The sequence below is a fragment of the Falco cherrug genome, chromosome 14 (assembly GCF_023634085.1).
Source record: "Falco cherrug isolate bFalChe1 chromosome 14, bFalChe1.pri, whole genome shotgun sequence".
NCBI lineage: Eukaryota > Metazoa > Chordata > Aves > Falconiformes > Falconidae > Falco > Falco cherrug.
Window position 1 is genome coordinate 21,566,990 of NC_073710.1, and position 19,311 is coordinate 21,586,300.

Consider the following 19,311-nt stretch of genomic DNA (forward strand, 5'->3'; position numbering starts at 1 on the left):
TTCATGCCCAGTCCTGTCTGTCTTCTTCCTCCTGTCCCTGGCTGTGTGGGGAACATCTGGGAGGGCAGCAGCCTGGGGAGCATCTCCTTCAAAAAGCTCATTTTGGAGCTGACAGTGCCACTTTGAGTGTGAGGCAGGTGTGAGCAGACCCTGCCCGTGCTCCTGCCAGAGCCGGGAGGGCAGGGGACGGCCACGCAGGGATGCAGGCAGTGGCCGTGCAGGGATGTTCGCACGGGCGAGCCCTCAGCCAGCTGAGCCAGCCCGGTGCAGCGCCCAGCCTAACAACCCCGCTCCAGTGCAGCGCCTGCATCACCTCGGCGCAGCTTGCAGGGCTGGGGTGGGTGCTCCGCATGGCACTGTGCGCTCGAGCTGCTGCCAGCTCAGGTGTCTTGTTATGGTCCGGATGTGCCCTGAAATCCCTCTGCCACCAGTAAAGCACAGAGTCTTCCCTCCCCGGCAGTGGGATCTGAGGCCGGGCAACGCTGGGGCTTGTGTGTCCCACTCTGCCTGAGCCCCGTGCGTGGGGGGGTGGGGGCGGGGCAGAGACGGGACCCTGGTGACAGGCTCTGCCCTGGCAGTTTGCTTTGCAAACAGGCTCTGGAGAAATCACCATGGCTGCCACGTCCCCAGCAGACTCAAGAGCACGGCACGCCGGGTGTGAATTCAGTCCTTGCTCATTGTAAGCAGAGATAAGGGGAATGAGTTGTCTGGACAGGCACAGAGCCTTTCAGCTTTCACATCAGGAGACCTTGGTGCAGAGAAATCTCCTGCCCCCACCCAGATCTGCCTCATGGTCCCAACTGTCCCTTGGACCTGTCCCTGGGACTGTTCTCTCATTGCAGAGCAGAGGAAAATGCAAATGTGGCAGCTTTCATGTGCTTAAGTCCTGAAGAGCAACATGAGATCTGTGTGTCATTGAACCAGGTCTGAATTCCCTCTCCTCTCCCTGTCTTCTCTGCATGAATAAGCAGCTCCTGATCTCCCTGCCGAAAGCTCATGGCTCTCCGGTCCCCAGCGCCACGTTTTAATTAATGTTCACTCTCTGGTCCTGTGTCAGTCACACATGCTACAGTGATACTGAGCGCAGGAGGTAGTTTATCACAGCGGTCGTGAATTCCTTCCAACCCCGAGCAGCCAAACACCCAGAGAGCCCGAGTTTAAAACTCTCCCACAACTTTTAAAATATTCCAGACAGCCTTCAACATCCACAGGAGTGCCAGGAGGCAGGCAGGCAAGTACAGGAACAATTAATCATTCCCTGGCTGAATTGAGCAAGATGAGCTGCTCAGGACTGCGGCATGTGCCAGCTGAGCAGGGACACAGCTCTTTTGGGGAGCAGCCCAAATTCAGAACTGATTCCGATGTTTCGTTGCTCTGACACCGTAAATCTCTGGGCGCTCGCTGCCTTTGCACACACCGCGTGCAAACTCCGCGGCGTGCCAGATGTGAGCTGGAAAGGGGCTGTTGTTAAGCTGCGTAGCCGACAGACGCGTCCTGCGGTACCTGGGCTGTGAAGCGTGCTGGGAGGGCTGCAAAGCAGCGCTGAGGGGGCCCAAAGGAGCACCAAGAAGGAGGGGAGTGCGGTGGAGCTCAGCGATGTGCATGGTGGGGTGTGCCTACCTCTGCTGGCGTGACACTGTGAGTCCCTGGGAGGAGAGGGGACCTCATCTCTGAAGGAGAGGATGGGGGTCCACATGGTCCTTGGCAGCAGGGAGGCTTTTCCTTGGGCCACCCAAGGAAGTTCCCAGGTCTCAGACGGGTGCCAGAGCCCTCGGAGCCCTCTTGGTGTGCTCCTTACACAGCTTTCCCCCTCACCAGAGGTTTAGCAGGTCCTCCTGGCCCTGCGGGCTCCCGGCCACAGGGATGCTGGGGTCCACGACCCCCAGCCGTCCTCATTCCCCATATTCTGCACATGTGGCTGGACCGGGGGCAAGGCAAGCACAGGGGGAGCTCCTGCAGACCCAGCAGTGCCGGCTCACCCTGCTTTGTTGGAAGCTGCTTTTTCCCCGCTGCCAATCTCCGTGTCATCTCCGTGTTTGAGCTTTCCAGCCAGCAGTGAAATGAGGTCTGCGAGTGAAGCCGCAGCGGGGAGCGGGCCGGGTGTGTGGACACAATGGCAGCGCGTATCATTAAGGAGAGGATGGAGACTGACACGCAGGGGAGAGCTAAGGGCCCCCCTGGTGCTGCCATCAAGGCTCTGAAATGGAAATGCGAGGTCCCCAGCCCCCCCTTGCCCACCGGTTGGCAAAGGCTCTATTAGCAGGATGTGAGTAATCATCTTAAGTAGCTATCAAAGTGCACCAGCTTGTTAAGCATTTAGCCAGGTTGTGCTGACATGACCTCTCTCCTCAATCTTCCCAGCCTCAGCACGAGCAGCTAATTACCGGATCACACCTGCCACACGCCTTCTTCCCCCGCAGATAGGACAGGTCAGATCCAACGTGTTGCTTAGGTCGGTCTCCTCTTCCCAACATCACCCCCCACCTTTTATTATTAGTGGTAGCCATGCAGGGGTGGGGGAAAGGCCCCTTCACAAGCAGCTGGCCGTCCCCAGCACAAGGGCGGCTCCAGGGGGTGGCAGGGGCTGGTGGCTGCGATCAGGGCACTCACGGCACCGGAGCTGCCAGGAAAGACCCACCACAGCTCTTGCAGGCTGCTGGCTGCGGGTGTCTCATCACTGGCACAGGCAAGCGGGTGGGAGGAAGAGGAGGCTGGGGACTATGTGATGGGGACCCTCAGCAGCATTGATGATGGCAGAGGTCTAGGAAGTGTCACATCCTACGGGGAAGGGACAACCAAGATCTTTGTGATGTGCTGATTGCCAGGAAGACGAGGAAGGGGCTGAGCTGGAGACTGCTTGTCTTGTGGCCCATGTTGAGAGCGTGCTGGGGAACATCTCCACCTGTAGCGATGGCTCCCATTTTCATTGTTTCCATATTAAAGGACTTCTGGGTACACAGCCTTATTCTTCCCTTTCCTTCCACAGAAAAGCAAGGGCTCCTTCCCCTCGGTGTGACCCCAGGAGCAGGCTGTCCTGTGGGGAAAGCTGACACCCCATCCCTGGCGGTCTCTGCAGAGATGTTCGTGATATTTGCACTAAGTGCAGCTGTCCCCACAGGCCAGTACAGGGAGCTGGGCTCAGCGCCTGCCCAGGGCATCACCAGTGTCACATCCACAGGTCAGGAAAGGCAGAGGAGAAGCAAGGGGATGGCTTCTGATTGAGCTTGTTTTGCTTTTCAGGAGACACAGCAGCGTACAAGGACGGCGTTTACTGGATCAAGGGCCGCACCTCGGTAGACATCATCAAAAACGGGGGCTTCAAAATCAGTGCTCTGGAGGTGGAGCGTCATCTGCTCGCGCACCCACACATAACAGGTATGCTGCTGGTCCCTGGTCCCCGTGCCAGGCTGTGCCAAGAAGGGATGGCACATGGGAGCCTGGCTCTGGGCTCAGACCTGGCTCGGGGTGCAGACGCGGGGCTGCCCGGGGGCTCATGCCTGGAGGCTTTTTCCCAGCCTTCCCCGTAGGGAGGCTGGGTCTGAGCAAAGAGCAGGCTGCATTTAAAGCCTGCTGTTACTTGTCTCCCAGGGCTGAAGTCACGAAGCCTGTGGCTGGGTGCTGAGTCAGCAGCAGCTCTCACCTCTCATTTCCAAAATCTCATCTGATTTTGGAAGTGAGACCGTAATTAATTCTCTCCTGCCCTTGTGCATGACCCTGTGTGAAGGGACAGAAGTGGCGTCCCCGGCTCTACACCGCTCTCTACATCATATTGCTCCCTGTTGACTCTAAATTGTTCAAACACCATGGGGCTTCCTGCCTTTTCCCTGGAGAGAAGCACTGTTCTTGGAAATTGTGTCAGCACAGAAGTCCCCGGTGTTTTCCTGTACTAATATCCCATGGCGTCTTCCTCCACACACGGCTCTTCCCTGCACACCGCTGCCGCAGGCACCTGCCAGCAGTGCTGGACCCCTCTTCTACCCCACCCCTGACCCCAGAAATTGCTCTGCTTTCTCAGCCTGAGTCTTCTGCTCTCTCTGCAGATGTAGCTGTGATCGGGCCGCCGGACATGGTCTGGGGTCAGCGGGTCAGTGCTGTTGTGCAGCTGCGCAAGGGTGAGATGCTCTCTGTGAAGGACCTGAAAGTCTGGGCTAGGTAAGGTGCCATGGGGCAGTGCATGGTGAGCAGCACGGCACAGGGAAAGCGGGCTCAAAGCCTGCAGCATCCTCATTAGGGACATGTCAGAGGAGGGGTGAAGAGGTGGCCGGCAATGACATAGTGCCTCAGGCTCTGAGGATGGAGAAAAGACCACAGCTCCAACCTGGAGGTCACCGAGCATGTGAGATAATGGAAATAAATGGGCCTCTCACCCCAAAAGTGCCTTTGATAAATGACCTGTGTGGTGCGGCCAAGTGGCTCTTGCCCCACAGCCCCGAGCCCAGCTGCCTGCAGAAAAGCACAGAGTGAGCACCAGGACAAGGGAAGCTTCATGTTATCTCAGCAACAAGAACGTTTGCTCAGCTTTTCCCGGTGCTGCTGCAATCGCTCCTTGCTTGCCTTCCTCTCCACTGGAAGCCAGTCCAGCCCAGTGCCCAGTTAACCCCAGAGACCTCTCCCATGGGATTTGGAGAGGGAGGGAGACACCAGAGCTCACAGACCTTGCTTGGAGTCATCGCAATACTGATGAGCATGGCGCAAAGCAGCCACCTGCCATCCTGCAACATTTTGGCATGAAAACCCACACCTCCTTGTTTAAATCAGAGTGCGGCCAGTGCTGGGGTTTCAGGCATCAGCCATGGGAGCGTAAGCAGGCGGGAGCCAGGAAGCAGAATCACCGCGTTTATCGCTAATATTTCATTAGCAAAATATTTAATAGCAGATTCTTTCTTTTCCTGGTAACTCCCTCCTTCAGGCTGCGGATATTTTTGGCGAGGCTGGCGCTATTTTGTAAGCGGCAGGAGCACTTGTTTCATCAGGGTCTGTGCAGCAGCCAATTAAAGATTTCCCCTGGATTTGCAAAAATCACAGTTGGGGGACTGCGATTTAGCAAATGCAAGGAAGATGCTAGCTGGCCGGCTGCTGCTCTGATTAAACAGTTACGTAGTGGGGGAAGAGAAGCAAACAAAGAAATGAATTGCACATGGGTGGCTGCTGGGGCAGAGGGGCCAAGACCCTGCCAGGGTGTCCCTTGGCACCTCAGCACTGTGCACACACATTAACCCTCTGGCTGCTGGTCATAGAATGACAGAATGGTTTGGGTTGGAAGGGACCCTAAAGCCCCCCCAGTTCCACCCCCCCACCACAGGCAGGGACACCTGCCATAGCCCAGGCTGCCCCCAGCCCCGTCCAGCCTGGCCTGGGACACTGCCAGGGATGGGGCACCCACAGCTGCTCCGGGCAGCCTGGGCCAGCGCCTCGCTGCCCTCACGGGGAAGAATTTCTTCCTCATCTCTAATCTAAATCCACCCTCTTCCAGCTCAAAGCCACCCCCCTTGTCCTGTCACCACAGGCCCTTGTACAAAGCCCCTCCCCAGGTTTCCTGGCGGCCCCTGTAGGTGCTGGAAGCTGCTCTAAGGTCTCCCCGGAGCCTCCTCTTGCCTGGGCTGAACCAGCCCAGCTCTCCCAGCCCGTCTCCAGGGGAGCGGTGCTCCAGCCCTCGGATCATCTTCGTGGCCTCCCCTGGGCTCGCTCCAGCAGCTCCATGTCCTTCTGATGTTGGGGGCCCCAGAGCTGGATGCAGCACTGCAGGGGGGGCCTCACCGGAATGGAGCAGAGGGTGAGAATCCCCCCCTCAACCTCAACCCGCTCACCCCGCTGCTTGGGGTGCAGCCCAGGGCACAGTTGGCTTTCTGGGCTGTGAGTGCACAGGGACACCAGACTCACCTGGGGCTCCTGCTCCGCCTAGGGCAGCCCACAGCCACCAGCAGCTTTTGCTTGATTTTACTGATGTTCTGGTGCAAGCCGAGATACCCCTTCTCAGCCAGGCTGAGCCTGTCCTGGTTGGTACGGGGTCTGGTGCTCCGGGGTTCTCCATCCAGGGCCCTCCATGGCCTCAGCACAGAGCAGGAGCGATGGAGAGCTGGGAAGGGAGATCGTCACCATGCTGTGTGGTGACTGCTCATCCCTAAGCCTCCTGGCAGGGACGTCGGTGACCCCAGCAGATCCTTTTATCTACCATCATGGCTGCACTTTATGGGTCACCCGAGTGTTGCTCTGGGGGTCCCTGATGCAGGGCAGGGGGCTACGCTCAGCCAGCCATGTGCTCCACTGCCTGCCCCCCTCCCAGGATGTTCCCCCTTGTCCTTGCACGTCTCTTCCCATCGCCGTCCCCAGATCAGTGGGCAGACACGGTGCTGTTCTGCCTGTGCAGAGCAAGAGTGAGAGCCCTTGAAACAAAAGCCCCCAGAAAGTCGGAGGGGCTGACTGCCCACCCAGGGTCCTCCGGGGCTGCTTCTCCCTGCCCAGCGCCGGCTCCAGGCACTGCTCCAGCTCCCTCCGCTTGCCTCTCTCCCTCTCACCCTGTCTCTCCCCTTTATTTTTTATGTCACTTACATTCGTTTGGCCCTTTTTCTCGCGCTCCCTGGCAGGAGACACATGTCCCTCTTCAGAGTGATTCATTTTGCAGCTTTCGCCTCCAGTCGTGCTTCCCAGCGACAGGCGCCATCCCGAGTTAGAGGCATCCATATGGCAGGGGGTGCTGGTGGCGGGTGGGAGGAGGAGGGCCGGGCGATGGTTGAAGGGCTCAGCAGACTTGGCATCTCGCATTAGAGTCAGTGCCAGGACACTGCTGGAGCTGGGCACGGCCCCAGGTTGGTGACACACAGGCAGCAGAAGGCAGGAGAGCCCCCCCTCTGCACTCTGCAAATGGCAGGGGGATGGTGCTCAGCACTCAGACTCCCTCCCGCAGCGGGAAGACCCCCCAGTGGGCCAGAGCGCATGGCCACGAGTCACTGGCAAGTCACCGGCACGCACTTAGCCAGGTGGGCAACCCGTGGTGCCTGCCCTTGGGGACTGGCACCAGGAACACACCGGGGTGCAGCATCCATCGTGCCACCGCGCTGCTTTCCCATGCTGTCTCTATCGTGGAGGATCAGTGAGTCTGCACTGGGGGCTCTGCCACCAGCTGACCTGCTGAAGGCTCTCCATGCCTCCTCCCGAGGGGCAGCTGGGTGTTTTGGGGTGCGTTGTGCTCTGCGAGTGCTCTAGGTGCTGCATGGCAGGGCTGGCTCCCAAAGGGCGGCCAAGGGTGACGCAGCGCAGGCAGTGTCCTCCGCGGCGGGGCCGAGCGCGGCAGGCGGAGCTGGGTACCAGGTGCAGGGTCCCTCACCAGCCCAAAACACAGCAAGTGATGAGCCAGGTCCAGGGTGCAGCCGGGGAAGCACAGGCAGGAGGAGAACAGGGCCAGAGATGAGCTATGGAGGGGGGGGGCGGGGGGGAGGGGGCAAAGTCCTCCCAGGAGGGGCAAGGACAGGGCTAGAGATGAGCTCTGCACCTCCGAGGGGTCCCCTCCCGGGACCAGCTGCTGGCGACACAGCTCCCCCCTGGAGACAGGCTGGGAGCAAACACCGCACAGCACAGCTCAGCGCGGACTGGGAGCTCAGAGCTGAGCCTGAATGGGCTCCTGGGGGTGTGTGGGTGGGGGGTCCCCGGTGGGGCCGCTTGGGGCTGATGGGGCCACAGGTGCTCCCAGGACAGCTCACCCGGCAGAGGGGCTGCTCTCTAGCCCCCACCTGCAGCACAGCAACGCGTGACTGGTGTAAAGTCAGCCCTGCTGCTCTCTCAGGGTCTGTGTTGAGCCCTTAGGAAAGAGCCAGAGTATGGCCACTATTTGCCCAAAGCCACTCACCTGTGGCCCCGCTGCCTGGAGAACTGGGGTGGCTCCGTTGCTGCAGGATGCAGGGTCCTGGAGCAAACCCCCAGGTCTGGTGGCATTTGAGGGGGCTCAGGATGAGCTGGAAGTGCTGGTCTTGGTCAGCCGTAACAGACTGCGCTTCTGCGTTGCAGGGAGACCATGGCACCGTACACCATCCCAACCGAGCTGATCGTGGTGGAGGAGATCCCACGCAATCAGATGGGAAAAGTCAACAAGAAGGAGCTTCTGCAGCGCTTTTACCCAGCCTAGTGCACGGCATCGGGCAGGACTGGGAGCCCGGGGCGCTTGGTCCTCCGCCGCATCCGTTCCCCCTCTACAACAGCGCTGAGGAGGTGCCAGCAGTGATTAACAGTGGCAGGTCTGGGCTTACTGCAGGCTGCTCCACAAATAAAGTCCAGTGAAAGTAGGATTCAACCCATGTGGTCTCTTTGGCTGAAGTGAGCCAGAGCTGCAGGCCACCTTTCTTGTGCAAGAGCCCTTTGCAGGGGGCTCAGAGCAGCCCTGGGTCTAGAAGGGAGAGTGGGATGAATGCTGGGGGGTCCCGGGCCAGGACTGCCAGCCATGCCAGTGCTGGCAGTGAGCACTTGCTGGCCAAAGTTGCTCTATTTAGCCCCCATGGAGGTGGTGGGAGGCAGGTGAAAAGCAGACACCACAGACACCCCTGCATCCACCCCGAGCTGGTCCCGGCCGCAGCTGCTGGGGCAGATGAGCCCGGCGGGCCCTCGGTGGGTCTCAGCCCCATGATGCCAAGCCGGTGGAGCTGCTCTGCCTGGGTGGGAAGGGCTGTCCGGGCACCCTGGCTTCCCCACCTTGCCTTCATCTGCCTCTGGATGCTCGTCCTCGTTATAGCTCTACCTCAGGCCACGTGCAACTCATTGCCAGATGAAATTACTCTTTAGATTAAACTGTCTTCAGCCAGCTGCGGTGACGCCTGGTAATTTTGCATCCTCTCTGCCCATTCTCATGGACTGAGCAACTTTCCTGATAGTCTGGTTTACAGGGGAGGAGAGCCTGAGAAGGCGAGTGGATCCTCTCACTGGTGGGATCCTGCTCTTCATGGGATGCCCCGTTACCTGCTGTGAATCGTTAGCATCCACCTCCCTGCTCCACCAGGCCCTGCCTCCCATTTCCCAGCAGAAGTGAAGAAGTAAAGAATAAATGTAAAAATCAAATACTGGCTTACGGTTACCAGCCCAGCACGTCTCCCCCAGCCAGGCGCTCCCGTGCCAGCCCGTGCCCGGCGCAGACCGATGGCAGGGGCAGTGACACCACCGGCACAGAGCCCCGCTGCCCTGGCCGGTGCTGAGGAGCGCTGTGGCACCCACCCCATAACGGGGAGGGGAAAGACCCGGGGAGGAAGGGGCCGGGATGGCTGCCAGGGGCTTGCGGTGACCTCAGTGTGACAGAAGAGCCGTGAAGCGTTGAGGAACATGCAGGGAGCCCAGGGAGATGGGGAGGAACAGCGTGGCTGGGCAGGCGCCGGAGATGGGCTCGGCTTTTGGTCTTGGCCACGGAGTGGCGAGGGGTGCAAGCCACGGGGGGGGGTCACGGTCTGGGGTGGGGTGGGGGCAGAGCCGAGCAGGGTGTTGGAGGCACTGGGGAGCAGATGCAGCACATGAGTTACACTGCATGTGTGTGCGCGGCTGACACCAGTGCCCCCGTCTGAAGGTCATCGATTTCCTGGAGGACAGGCAGTATCGATAAGCCGTACCTTTATAAACGGATTTTTGTCCCTGTTTGACTTCATGCGTGAGCTGCCAGCCCCGCGGCAGCAGGCGGTGGCGATCAATAACAGCAGCGAGGGATGGCGGCCGTGCGCTGTGGGTCCCCAACCAGTGGGTCCAGTGCCCTGGGAGGTAGCACAGCAGTGGGATGCTGGTCTGGTCCTGTCCGGTGCCAAGGGGGTGACAGGGAGCCCCAGATTTCTCCACCAGCTGACAGGACCCTGGAGGCGCTGGGAAGGGACAGGGAGCACAAGTGATGACACCGAACAGCCGTGCGCCCGCTCGGGCCACTGCTGCACCCTGCCCGCGGCAGCATCTCCAGGGCAGTGCCAGCACCAGGGTGTCGGTACTCCAGGCTCAGCAGGGGCTGGGACAGGGTCTCGCAGGGGCACCAGGAACACGGCAGAGCTCTCGCAGCCACCCCTCACCATCCCACGGCCGGCAGGCCCGGCACTCCAGCCCACGGATGCTGGCACGGTGCCTGGCTTGCCCCCTCGCCATGGAGTTCAGCAACCACCGGTCTGTGGGAGGGACCGGGCAGATCCTTTGTTAAAACATTGACGATGCAGTAAATTTTTTAACTTACCAAATAGATCAATATCAAATTATCATGTCTCACATTCATAACTCTTAAGCAAGCAACAATGGAGAGAGACAAGGTCACTGGAGAATAAATAGCAGCAAAAGCTCTTAATGATCTATCATTCTCGACAACCCCAGACACCCAGCACCAGCCCGGTGACAAGATCATTAATAAAACTCTGCAGGAACGCTATCGATTGCTTTGATGGATGATCACAGGTAGCAAATACTGTAAAACACCTGGTTGTCACACACTAAAATGAGTAGTTTGACTCACACCTTGGCGCGGGGACCCAGTGGCAGCTCTGCTGGGTTTTCTCCTCGGTGGCGGCGTTCACAGGGAGGTCAGTGGTCAGCCCCGCTTTGGGGTTGCCAACCATGCAGAACCCCCACAGCTCCGCTTCTGCTCCCTCACTGCTGTTTACCCCTATATATGGCGCCTGTTAATTAAAAGCCTTGTTAAAGCACCTGGTTATGGTGGCCCAGAGCCCAGGCTGGGAGCTGAGCTGGCAGGACACGGGTTTTAGTGACCCGGTGCCACTGGATGAACCTGGAGACCTGCTCCATCCCCTCACTGCTGGATGTGGCCCTGGGACACCAACACAGCACGGACCTCAGGGATGGATGGGGTTCCCCAAGGCCATGGACTCTGCTCCCCCCATGCTACATCCGTCAGGGGTGTGGGAGGGCTGCACATGTCCCCCCCACGGCTCCTCCGGGCGCTTCGCTTGCGAGCCACGTCCGCATTAATGGTCTGATCATATGTACACAACCATTCAATTACCCCGTAATGGCTACAGGCTATTAAGCCATCAATCTCCTTCATTAAGGCCTGCCAGGCCCGTCCCAGCATCGCGCAATAAAACCATTAAAACAACAACAACCCCAAGGAGCATCTTTTATGTGTCCACCAGTAATGCTGGCCCCACCAGTGCTGGCCATCCCACAGCATCCCCCTGCCTGCAGCCCACCCTGGGGCACCTGGGGACCTGCTTGCCCCGGGCAAGGTGATACCTTGCCGGGGTGTCCCCTAGGGCTGCCCACGCCCCCATGCCCCCCTCCCCCCGCGCCCAGCAGCTCACCCCTGCCCCGGCTCGGCAGGCGGCTTGGCACACCAGGGCCTGCTCCGCGCTTTATAGCTGACATTATCTTTTATTGCCACATAAAACCCGAAGCTCCAGTGACTTTATAGCTGCTGCGCTGTGTTTGGCACCTCGTGGTTGAGCACCTCAACCCGCACTCCTGGCTGCTCGCTCTCCCCAGCACTGGGTATGGTGGGGACAGGGCACTGCCCAGCCCCCCCAGTCCCTGCGCTGGGGCCACGACTGGTCCCACTGCACCCACAGTAGGGACATGACTGGTCCCAACACCCACAGCTCTTGCAGTGGCGTGGGCACATCAGAGGGTGTCAGCTGGGACAGGGGGACTGGGCCCCTCCAAAATAGGGTGACCCCTTCTCCGACTTGGCATGACAAGGGAGGTCGCAGGTTTGGGCCCAGCACCTGTGGGACCCCAAAGCCCTGCCCCCCCAGTGGGAGCCTCAGTTTGCAAGGGGAGGGGATGGCGGTGCAGGGGCAAAGGTCAGGCCGTGACTGCCAGAGCCATGCCACTGGCGCCAGGCAGCTCCTGTGACTGGCAGCACCGGCACCACGAGCTGAGACTGGCACCTTGTCAGAGCCTGTCACGTCTGCCACCCCCGCACCCCCGTGCCGCGGTGCCGGTGGCAGGGAACATCTGCTCCACCACCCCGCTGCCACGGCGCGTTAGGGTCAGCGGCAGCTGCCAGGACCCCCAGCCAGCACCAGCGGGGCAGCTCCTCGTGTGACGGTGATGCGGGGGTGGCGGGGCGAACAGGCGGATGGATGGGATTGGACAGACGGACAGGCAAGTGAGCGCCACTGCCCATGCCAGGGCCCAGCCATGCCGCCGGTCACCGGTGCCCAGCGCTCACCCACACATGGCATGGCTCCATGTCCCCTCCCACGGTCCCTGGGGCACTGACAGCCCTGCCACCACCGCTCAGCTGCTGGGGCTGGACAGAAGAAATGTCCTGTGTCCCTCGTCCCACACCTTGTGCCATACCCGGTGTCAGTGCCCTACGAGGGCACCGCGCCCCAGATGATGCCGCACACTGGGGGGGCACCGAGGGCCCTTATTGCTAAGAAGGGGAGAGGCACCGGCCGGGCGGGGGTCCCCACAGCAGCCAAGCAGGGACATGGTGATGCCACCAGTGTCACCGAAACGCCGCATATTCCCTAGCCAGGGAATTTCCAGGCCCAGGGCGGCTTCCCAGCCCCGCTGCAGCCCGAGACCCCCCCCGGGGGGCGCTCCCCGCTGCGGGACCCCGGGAGGCGGGGACCGCCGGGGCCGGGGCCGGTGGCCGGGACGATGCTGCCACCTGGTGCCGCGGCCTCGCGGAGCCGCCGGGAAGGGCAGCGGGGGTCGGGGGCGGCAGCGGGGGTCGGGGGCAGCACCGGAACCGGCCCCCGCGGGTTAGGGGCAGCACCGGGGCAGGCACTGGGGGTCGGGGGCATCACCGGGACCTACCCCGGCCGTCGGGAGCAGCACCGGGACCGGCGCTGGGGCTCGAGGGCGGCAGCGGGACCGGGGGCCTTGCCAGGGCTCCAGGAGCAGCCCGGTGCTGCTCCGCCCCGTGGGGACCCACCGGGACCGGGACACCGCTGGATGCCGCCGTCTCGATCCCGCCCCGGCCCCCCGGCCCCGCCGCCAGCGCAGGCGGCCCCGGGTACGGCCGAGGGGCCGGGGCGGGCTCGCCCCGACGGGGGGCGCGGCGGAGCGGGGCGGGCAGAACCGGTCCCTGTCCCGGTCCCGGTCCCGGTGCCGGTGGCGGTGCCGGTGGCGGTGGCGGTGCCGGTGGCGGTGCCAGGCCAGCCGTGGCGGGGGCAGCGGGGCCGGGTTTCTGCCTCCCGCCCGCCCCGTCGCGGCATCCCCGGGGCGCGCCCGGCGACAGCTGCCGCGTTCCCGCTCGCCCTGCCCCGGGGGTCGCGCACCCCGGCCCCCCGCCCCGGGCAGCGGGGCCCCCCCGGCGCCCCCCTCTGCATCCCCCCGGGCCCCCCGGCGCCCGCCCCGGCGGGCCCCCGGCGGGCAGGGGCTGCAGGCAGCGCCGGGGGGGCGGCGGGGACAGCTGCCCGGCCGGGGGGGCCCGGCCCGCCCGGCAGCACATGTGCTGTCACTCAGCCAGCCCCGCGGTTATTTTAGCTCGGGGCCGGCGAGCAGCTCGGGGCTGGCGGCCGCCCTGCGCCCCGCTTCGCCATGGGCCCCCCGCTCCTCCTCGCCTGCCTGCTCGCCCCCCTCTGCGCTCGGGTAAGGGGCGCGGGGGGACGGGGGAGGGATGGGGATGGGGTGCGGGTAGGGATGGGGACCCCCACGGTCTATGCCCCGGGAAGGTCGGACGGGATGGGGAACCCAGACGCGGTGCCGGGGGGCGGCTGGACCCCAGACCCCGTGGAGGCATGTCCTGGGGGGCGGCGGGGATGGGGATGGGGGGGACGGGGGCTTGCTGCCCCTCTGGAGGCATTTCCCACCCCACAGATGGTGGCGGCAGCGGGGAGCCTGCAGCTCCGGCACACTGCCTGCGTTTGTGAACCAGGAGATGGGATTTGGGGGAGGGTTAGGCACTCAGAAACACTCTGCTCCCCCGTTTCCCATCCCAGCTGTGGTCCCAGACCCCCTCCCTGCACCCCCCTGTCCACGCATGTCACCCAAGAGCCCCTCGCCGTGGTCTCAGGCCCGAGCCACATGGGGCTGTTGGGGTTCTGGCCTGGAGCCCATGGCCGGGTGCTCAGGGCAGGGGAAGGAAAGGGGACCTGCAAGGCAGGCCCCCCCCCAGCAGTAGAGCCCCCATCGCCCCCCCTCACCCCCTCCCCACCCTCCCTGAGCTCCAGCAGCCCCCCAGCAGCAGGGGAGTCTCTCCCGGGGAGGGCAGGGGGACAGCTGGAAGCCACAGGGCAGCTCCCGGCACAGCCTCAAAACAAGCTCCTTGTTCTGCCCATCCCGTGGGACAGGCACGCAGCCCCCCTACCCTGCACAGCCCCACACCATCCCCAGGGACCCCCAGCACAGCCATCCCCGCTGCCCCACTCCCCCACCCCGGGCTGGATGCACACACGGGGACCTGGGGCACCCCGGGACACCCCGGCACCCGGGGTGGGTGCAGCCACGGGTGGGTGCAGATGTGGGTGCAAGGGCTGATGCTGCCCAGATGTGCTCCCTCCCTAGGGAGGGAACAGCCCGGGTCCCCCGGGTCCCAGGACGAGGGTGGCATGGACCTGGGGGTGGGGGGTGTGGGCTGCATGCACCTCCCTGCGCCCCTCCCAACCCTCACCTCCAAGCCCCATGCCTGCTCTGGACCCCCGTACCACGCCCCCCAATTCCCTGACCCCCCCAGCTCAGCCCTTCACAGCTCCTAAACCCATCCCAGTCCCACCCAGCTCCCCCCCCTCCATTGCAGCCCCCATAACACCTGCTTCCTCAGACTCTGTTCCTAATCTCCTCCCTGTCACATCCCCCAGCTCCACCCCAGCCCCCCAGCTCCCTATCCCCCCCAGCACCCCAGTTCTGCGGCCCAGCCGGGCCACCCGTGCAGCCTAAACCTGCCCCTGCCCCTTCTGCCCTCACTGCCACGTCCATGCTGTGACATGGGCTGGGGCTGCGGCCAGGCACTGCCAGCCCGGGACAGCCCCTTTGTCCCCACTGCAGGGGTCCCATGGGGCCCAGCTGTGGCGTGGGGCCGTGCCCAGGGCACCACTGGGGTCATCTGGGAGGCACCGAGCCTGGTGGGAGACCCGCCACCATCACATTGGGATGTCAGGGGACCATTGGCACTAAGCTCCCTGGGGAGCTGGGCGACCACTCCACTCCCCCAGACCCAAACCCACCAGGGGGGCCCAGCACCGTGCACCCCGGCACCTGTGCACCCAGCACCGCAACCCCCTCCAGAGGTTTTGTGGTCACCGGCAGCACCGACCACACCAGCAACACCAGCAGCAGCGTGTCTCCCTCAGGGTGCCAGCCCAGCCCAGCCAGGCGCCGCGGCCCTGGGCAGCCCCCAGCCCTGGCGGCAGCACGAGGGTCCACGGCGGGTGAAGAGGGCCTGGGTGATCCCCCCCATCAGCGTCTCGGAGAACCACAAGCGCATCCCTCACCTCCTGGTGCAGGTAGGTGGGGAGCCCCCCACCCTCTCTCTCAGGTGGCAGAGTGGGGGCCACTCTGGGCAGCCCCCAGGAGTGGAACACGGTGTTGGGGGAGACCCAGGGCAGAGGGGGACCCCAGGCAGGAGACAGCCCCCCCCAGCCCTGGGACTGCCAGCCCTGTTTTCCCTGGGGTAGATCAAGTCGGACAAGCAGCAGCCGGGGGGGGTGATCTACAGCATCAAGGGGCCGGGGGTGGACGAGGAGCCCCTGGGCATCTTTTCCATTGACAAGTTCAGCGGGAAGGTCTTCCTCAATGCCATGCTGGACCGGGAGGAGAACGACCGCTTCCGGGTAAGGATGCTACCTGGCTGCCTGCAGCTCCCCCGCCCCCCCCAGCCAGGCCCCAACCCACCCGCTCTGCACCCACAGCTGAAAGCCTTCGCGCTGGACCTGGGCGGTGTGACGCTGGAGGACCCCACCGACCTGGAGATCATTGTCGTGGACCAGAACGACAACCGGCCCCTCTTCCGGCAGGATGTCTTCACTGGGCATGTGATTGAGGGGGCTGAGCCAGGTGGGTCCAGCTGGGGGCTGGGGACTGAGCCAATCCCCCCTGCCAGCACTCACCAGGGGGCTCCTGTGGCCACAGGGACCTGCGTGATGACGGTGGATGCTACTGATGCTGATGACCCCGACACTGACAACGCGGCACTGCGGTACTCCATCCTGGAGCAGGGTGCCACCAGCATGTTTAGCATCAACGCCACCACCGGCGACATCTGCACCACACGGCCCGGCCTTGACCGCGAGGTAGCGGGCACAGGGGGCACAGGCAGCATTGGGTCTGGGGGTAGCCAGAGACCCCCTGGCTGGTGAAACCACAGCTCCAGCCATGAGCAGACCCCAGGCATGGGGACATGGTGGGTGTCCAGGGGGCTGGAGGGGCTCAGGGCCATCCCCCCCCCTCCTTTCCCGCAGACCATGGGGGTGTACAACCTGACGGTGCAGGCAGCTGACATGTCCGGGGATGGGCTCACCACCACCGCCATGGCCATCATCTACCTGGAGGACATCAATGACAACCCTCCCGAGTTCACCAAGGAGGAGGTAGTGGCCAGGGGGGACATGCAGGGGTCTGTGGGGAGGCAGCCAGCCCCCTCGGGGGCAGCAGCATCCCAAGGGGGTAGATACCAGCCCCACGCCACTCTCCCCCAGTTCTCCATGGAGGTGGAGGAGCAGGCGGCCGGTGTGGACATGGGCAAGGTCTTCGTGCACGACAAAGACCTGGCCGGCTCGCCCAACTGGCTGGCCAAATTCACCATCCTGGAGGGCGACCCCGAGGGTGCCTTCGCCATCCGTACCGACCCCTACACCAACGATGGCGTGCTCTCCGTGGCCAAGGTGGGTGCAGGGCAGCGGGGGGAGGCCTGGGGGTCCCGTGGCTCGGCTGACCCGTGGCCCCTCTCGGCAGCCGCTGGACCACGAGGTGCGGGACCGCTTCGAGCTGACGGTGTCAGTGCAGAATGAGCAGCCGCTGGAGCCCACGGCCCCCGCCAGCCCCCGGGCACTGGCCACGGTGCGGGTGCGGGTGCGGGACGTGAACGAGGCGCCCATCTTCCGTGAGAACCCGCGGCGGGTCAGCGTGCTGGAGGGGGCCCCCCCGGGCACCCCTGTCACCACCTACACCGCCAGCGACCCCGACACCCGCCAGCTCCAGACCCTCACGTGAGTCGCAGGCCATGGGCTTCGGCACCCGGTCCCCTTGCCTCACCTCCCGGCACCTGCTGCGTTGAGGCTCCTGCGCTTGCAGCCCAGGGTGGGTGTTTGGGGGGGGGTGTGTAATGCACCCCCTGCACCCACAGCTACGCGCTGCTCTACGACCCGGCGGACTGGCTGCAGCTGGACCCCCACGCTGGCACCGTCCGCACCAAGCGGGAGCTGCTGCACCCCTCCGCCTTCCTGCAGGGCGGCTGGTACATCGCCCTGGTCCTCGCCCGCGATGACGGTGAGCGGCCCCCCCCATGCTGCGTCCCCCCGCTCCTGCCTCCCCCCTTGACCCTCTGCTCTGTGCCCCCAGCCGAGCCCCCGCTCTCCGCCACCGGCACCCTCTCCATCGAGATCCTGGAGGTGAATGACCACGCGCCCCTGCTGCAGCTGCCAGCCGGGGTGGTCTGCGGGCGGCCGGGCCGCGGGGGGAGCCTGCTCCTGGGGGCCACGGACGATGACCGGCCCCCCCACGGTGCCCCCTTCCACTTCCAGCTCAGCCCCCAGCACCCCCAGCTTGCCCGCAACTGGAGCATCACCCGCTTCAATGGTGAGGGGTGCCCCGGGGGGTGGGCTGCTGCACAGGGGGCCGCGGGGGCCCCGCTCACCCCTTGCCCATGCCCCTCCTGCAGTGACCCACGCCGTGCTGGCCGTGCTGGTGGAGCTGCCCAGGGGGTCCTACTCGCTCCCGCTGCTGCTCCGGGACTCAGGGACCCCCCCACGGGAGCGGCAGCAACTGCTGAACGTCTCGGTGTGCCACTGCGGCCGGGAGGGCACCTGCGAGGACGGTGTCCTGGCTGCCACCGCCACCGGGGCCGGCATCACCCTCGGGGCCCTCCTGATCATCCTCGGCAGCAGCATCCTCCTCCTTGGTGAGTGAGACCCCCACCATCCTCGCCCCCTCCACCTTGCCCCAGCCCCGTGGCTCTACCACGCAGCACTGGTCCTACCCACCCATCCCGAGTGCCACCAGCACGCTCCACGACCTCGCCCCCCCACCCATCGCCCCATCCTGCTCCTGGCCACCCCATCCTGTCCCTACCCATGTCCCCATGTCCCCATCCTGCTCCTGGCCCATCCCATCCTGTCCCTACCCATGGCTCCCAACACCATCACCCAATTCTGACCCCGACCAACCTCCCCTCAACCGTTTCCCTCATCACCCATCCCACCCCATCAGCCCACCCCACCCCAAATCCCTACCTGCATCCCCATCCCACTCTCCCAACCAGCTGCATCCCACCCATCGCCCCTTGTCCCAACCCATCCCTGCGTGCCCCACGCCCCTGGTCCCCCAGCCCATGCCCCCCCCCTCTGCCTGCAGTCCTGGCAGCGTTGGGGGCAGCGCGGGGCGCGCGGGCGCCGGCGGGCTCTGCGCAAGGGGCTGCTGCAGCGCTCGCAGGACGACATGCGGGACAACATCCTCAACTACGACGAGCAGGGCGGGGGCGAGGAGGACCAGGTGAGCAGGACCCAGGGAAGCGGGAGAGGGGTGCCCATCCCAGCCCCGCACCCCTGACCCCCCCATCCCCGCAGGACGCTTATGACATCAACCAGCTTCGGCACCCAGAGCTCTTCTCACTGCGGGCCAAGCCACCGGTGCGCAGGGACACCCCGCTCAGCTCTGTCACTCCCCAGCCCCCCCGCAAGCTGCCCAGCAGCCCCTCCGACATCGAGGACTTCATCAACGAGGTGGGGATGGGGCTCAGAGCCCCCCTTGCCTTCAGCTCCCCATCCCTGGCGAGGCTGACCATGTCCCCCTGTCCCCACAGGGGCTGGAGGCGGCCGACAGCGACCCCAGCATGCCCCCCTATGACACGGCCCTCATCTACGACTACGAGGGCTCGGGCTCAGTCGCCAGCCCCCTCAGCTCCATCGTCTCCAGCCTGACAGACGAGGACCAGGACTACGACTACCTGAACGAGTGGGGGCCACGCTTTCGGCGCCTGGCCGACCTCTACGGGCAATAGCAGGGACCTGGGGGGGGGCAGGAGGAGGGCACCCCACTGCCCACCCGAGGGGCTGGGGCAGGGAACGGGCAGAGGGGCTTGTGCACACACGTGATGCCCAGGTGCAGCAGCTTTGCATATGGCCGTGCACAAGACACCCGGCTGCAGGGGCTTTGCACACGCGTGTGCACCAAGAGGCCTTGCGCAGGGGCTTGCTTGCCTGCAGCCGCCGTGCCAGCAAACCCCAGGACGGCAGGGGCCGAGCACAT

The 19,311-nt window shown here is 64.0% G+C and overlaps 2 protein-coding genes across 4 annotated transcripts in view; both read left to right on the forward strand.

Annotated features, from left to right (window-relative positions):
• ACSF3 (acyl-CoA synthetase family member 3) overlaps positions 1 to 8,284 on the forward strand; it is a 66,220-nt gene extending 57,936 nt beyond the window's left edge. For 2 of the 3 annotated variants that reach the window (XM_055726718.1, XM_055726714.1), the window contains exons 8-10: positions 3,241 to 3,375; positions 4,041 to 4,152; positions 8,002 to 8,284. In XM_055726718.1, the coding sequence (XP_055582693.1) occupies positions 3,241 to 3,375; positions 4,041 to 4,152; positions 8,002 to 8,119 (365 nt within the window). In that variant the 3' untranslated portion in view covers positions 8,120 to 8,284. The remainder of the gene's footprint in view (positions 1 to 3,240; positions 3,376 to 4,040; positions 4,153 to 8,001) is intronic. The other variant, XM_055726715.1, reaches the window with a different exon arrangement.
• A 5,114-nt stretch (positions 8,285 to 13,398) lies between these two features.
• On the forward strand, positions 13,399 to 19,123 carry CDH15 (cadherin 15). Its single transcript, XM_055726783.1, is given in 15 exon segments — positions 13,399 to 13,500; positions 15,201 to 15,353; positions 15,525 to 15,680; positions 15,759 to 15,903; positions 15,979 to 16,139; positions 16,308 to 16,436; positions 16,545 to 16,730; positions 16,801 to 17,054; positions 17,192 to 17,334; positions 17,407 to 17,643; positions 17,726 to 17,965; positions 18,418 to 18,443; positions 18,445 to 18,555; positions 18,630 to 18,785; positions 18,866 to 19,123. Coding segments are annotated over 15 exon segments (2,346 nt in total). The 5' UTR covers positions 13,399 to 13,449; the 3' UTR covers positions 19,064 to 19,123.
• Positions 19,124 to 19,311: the final 188 nt, after the last annotated feature.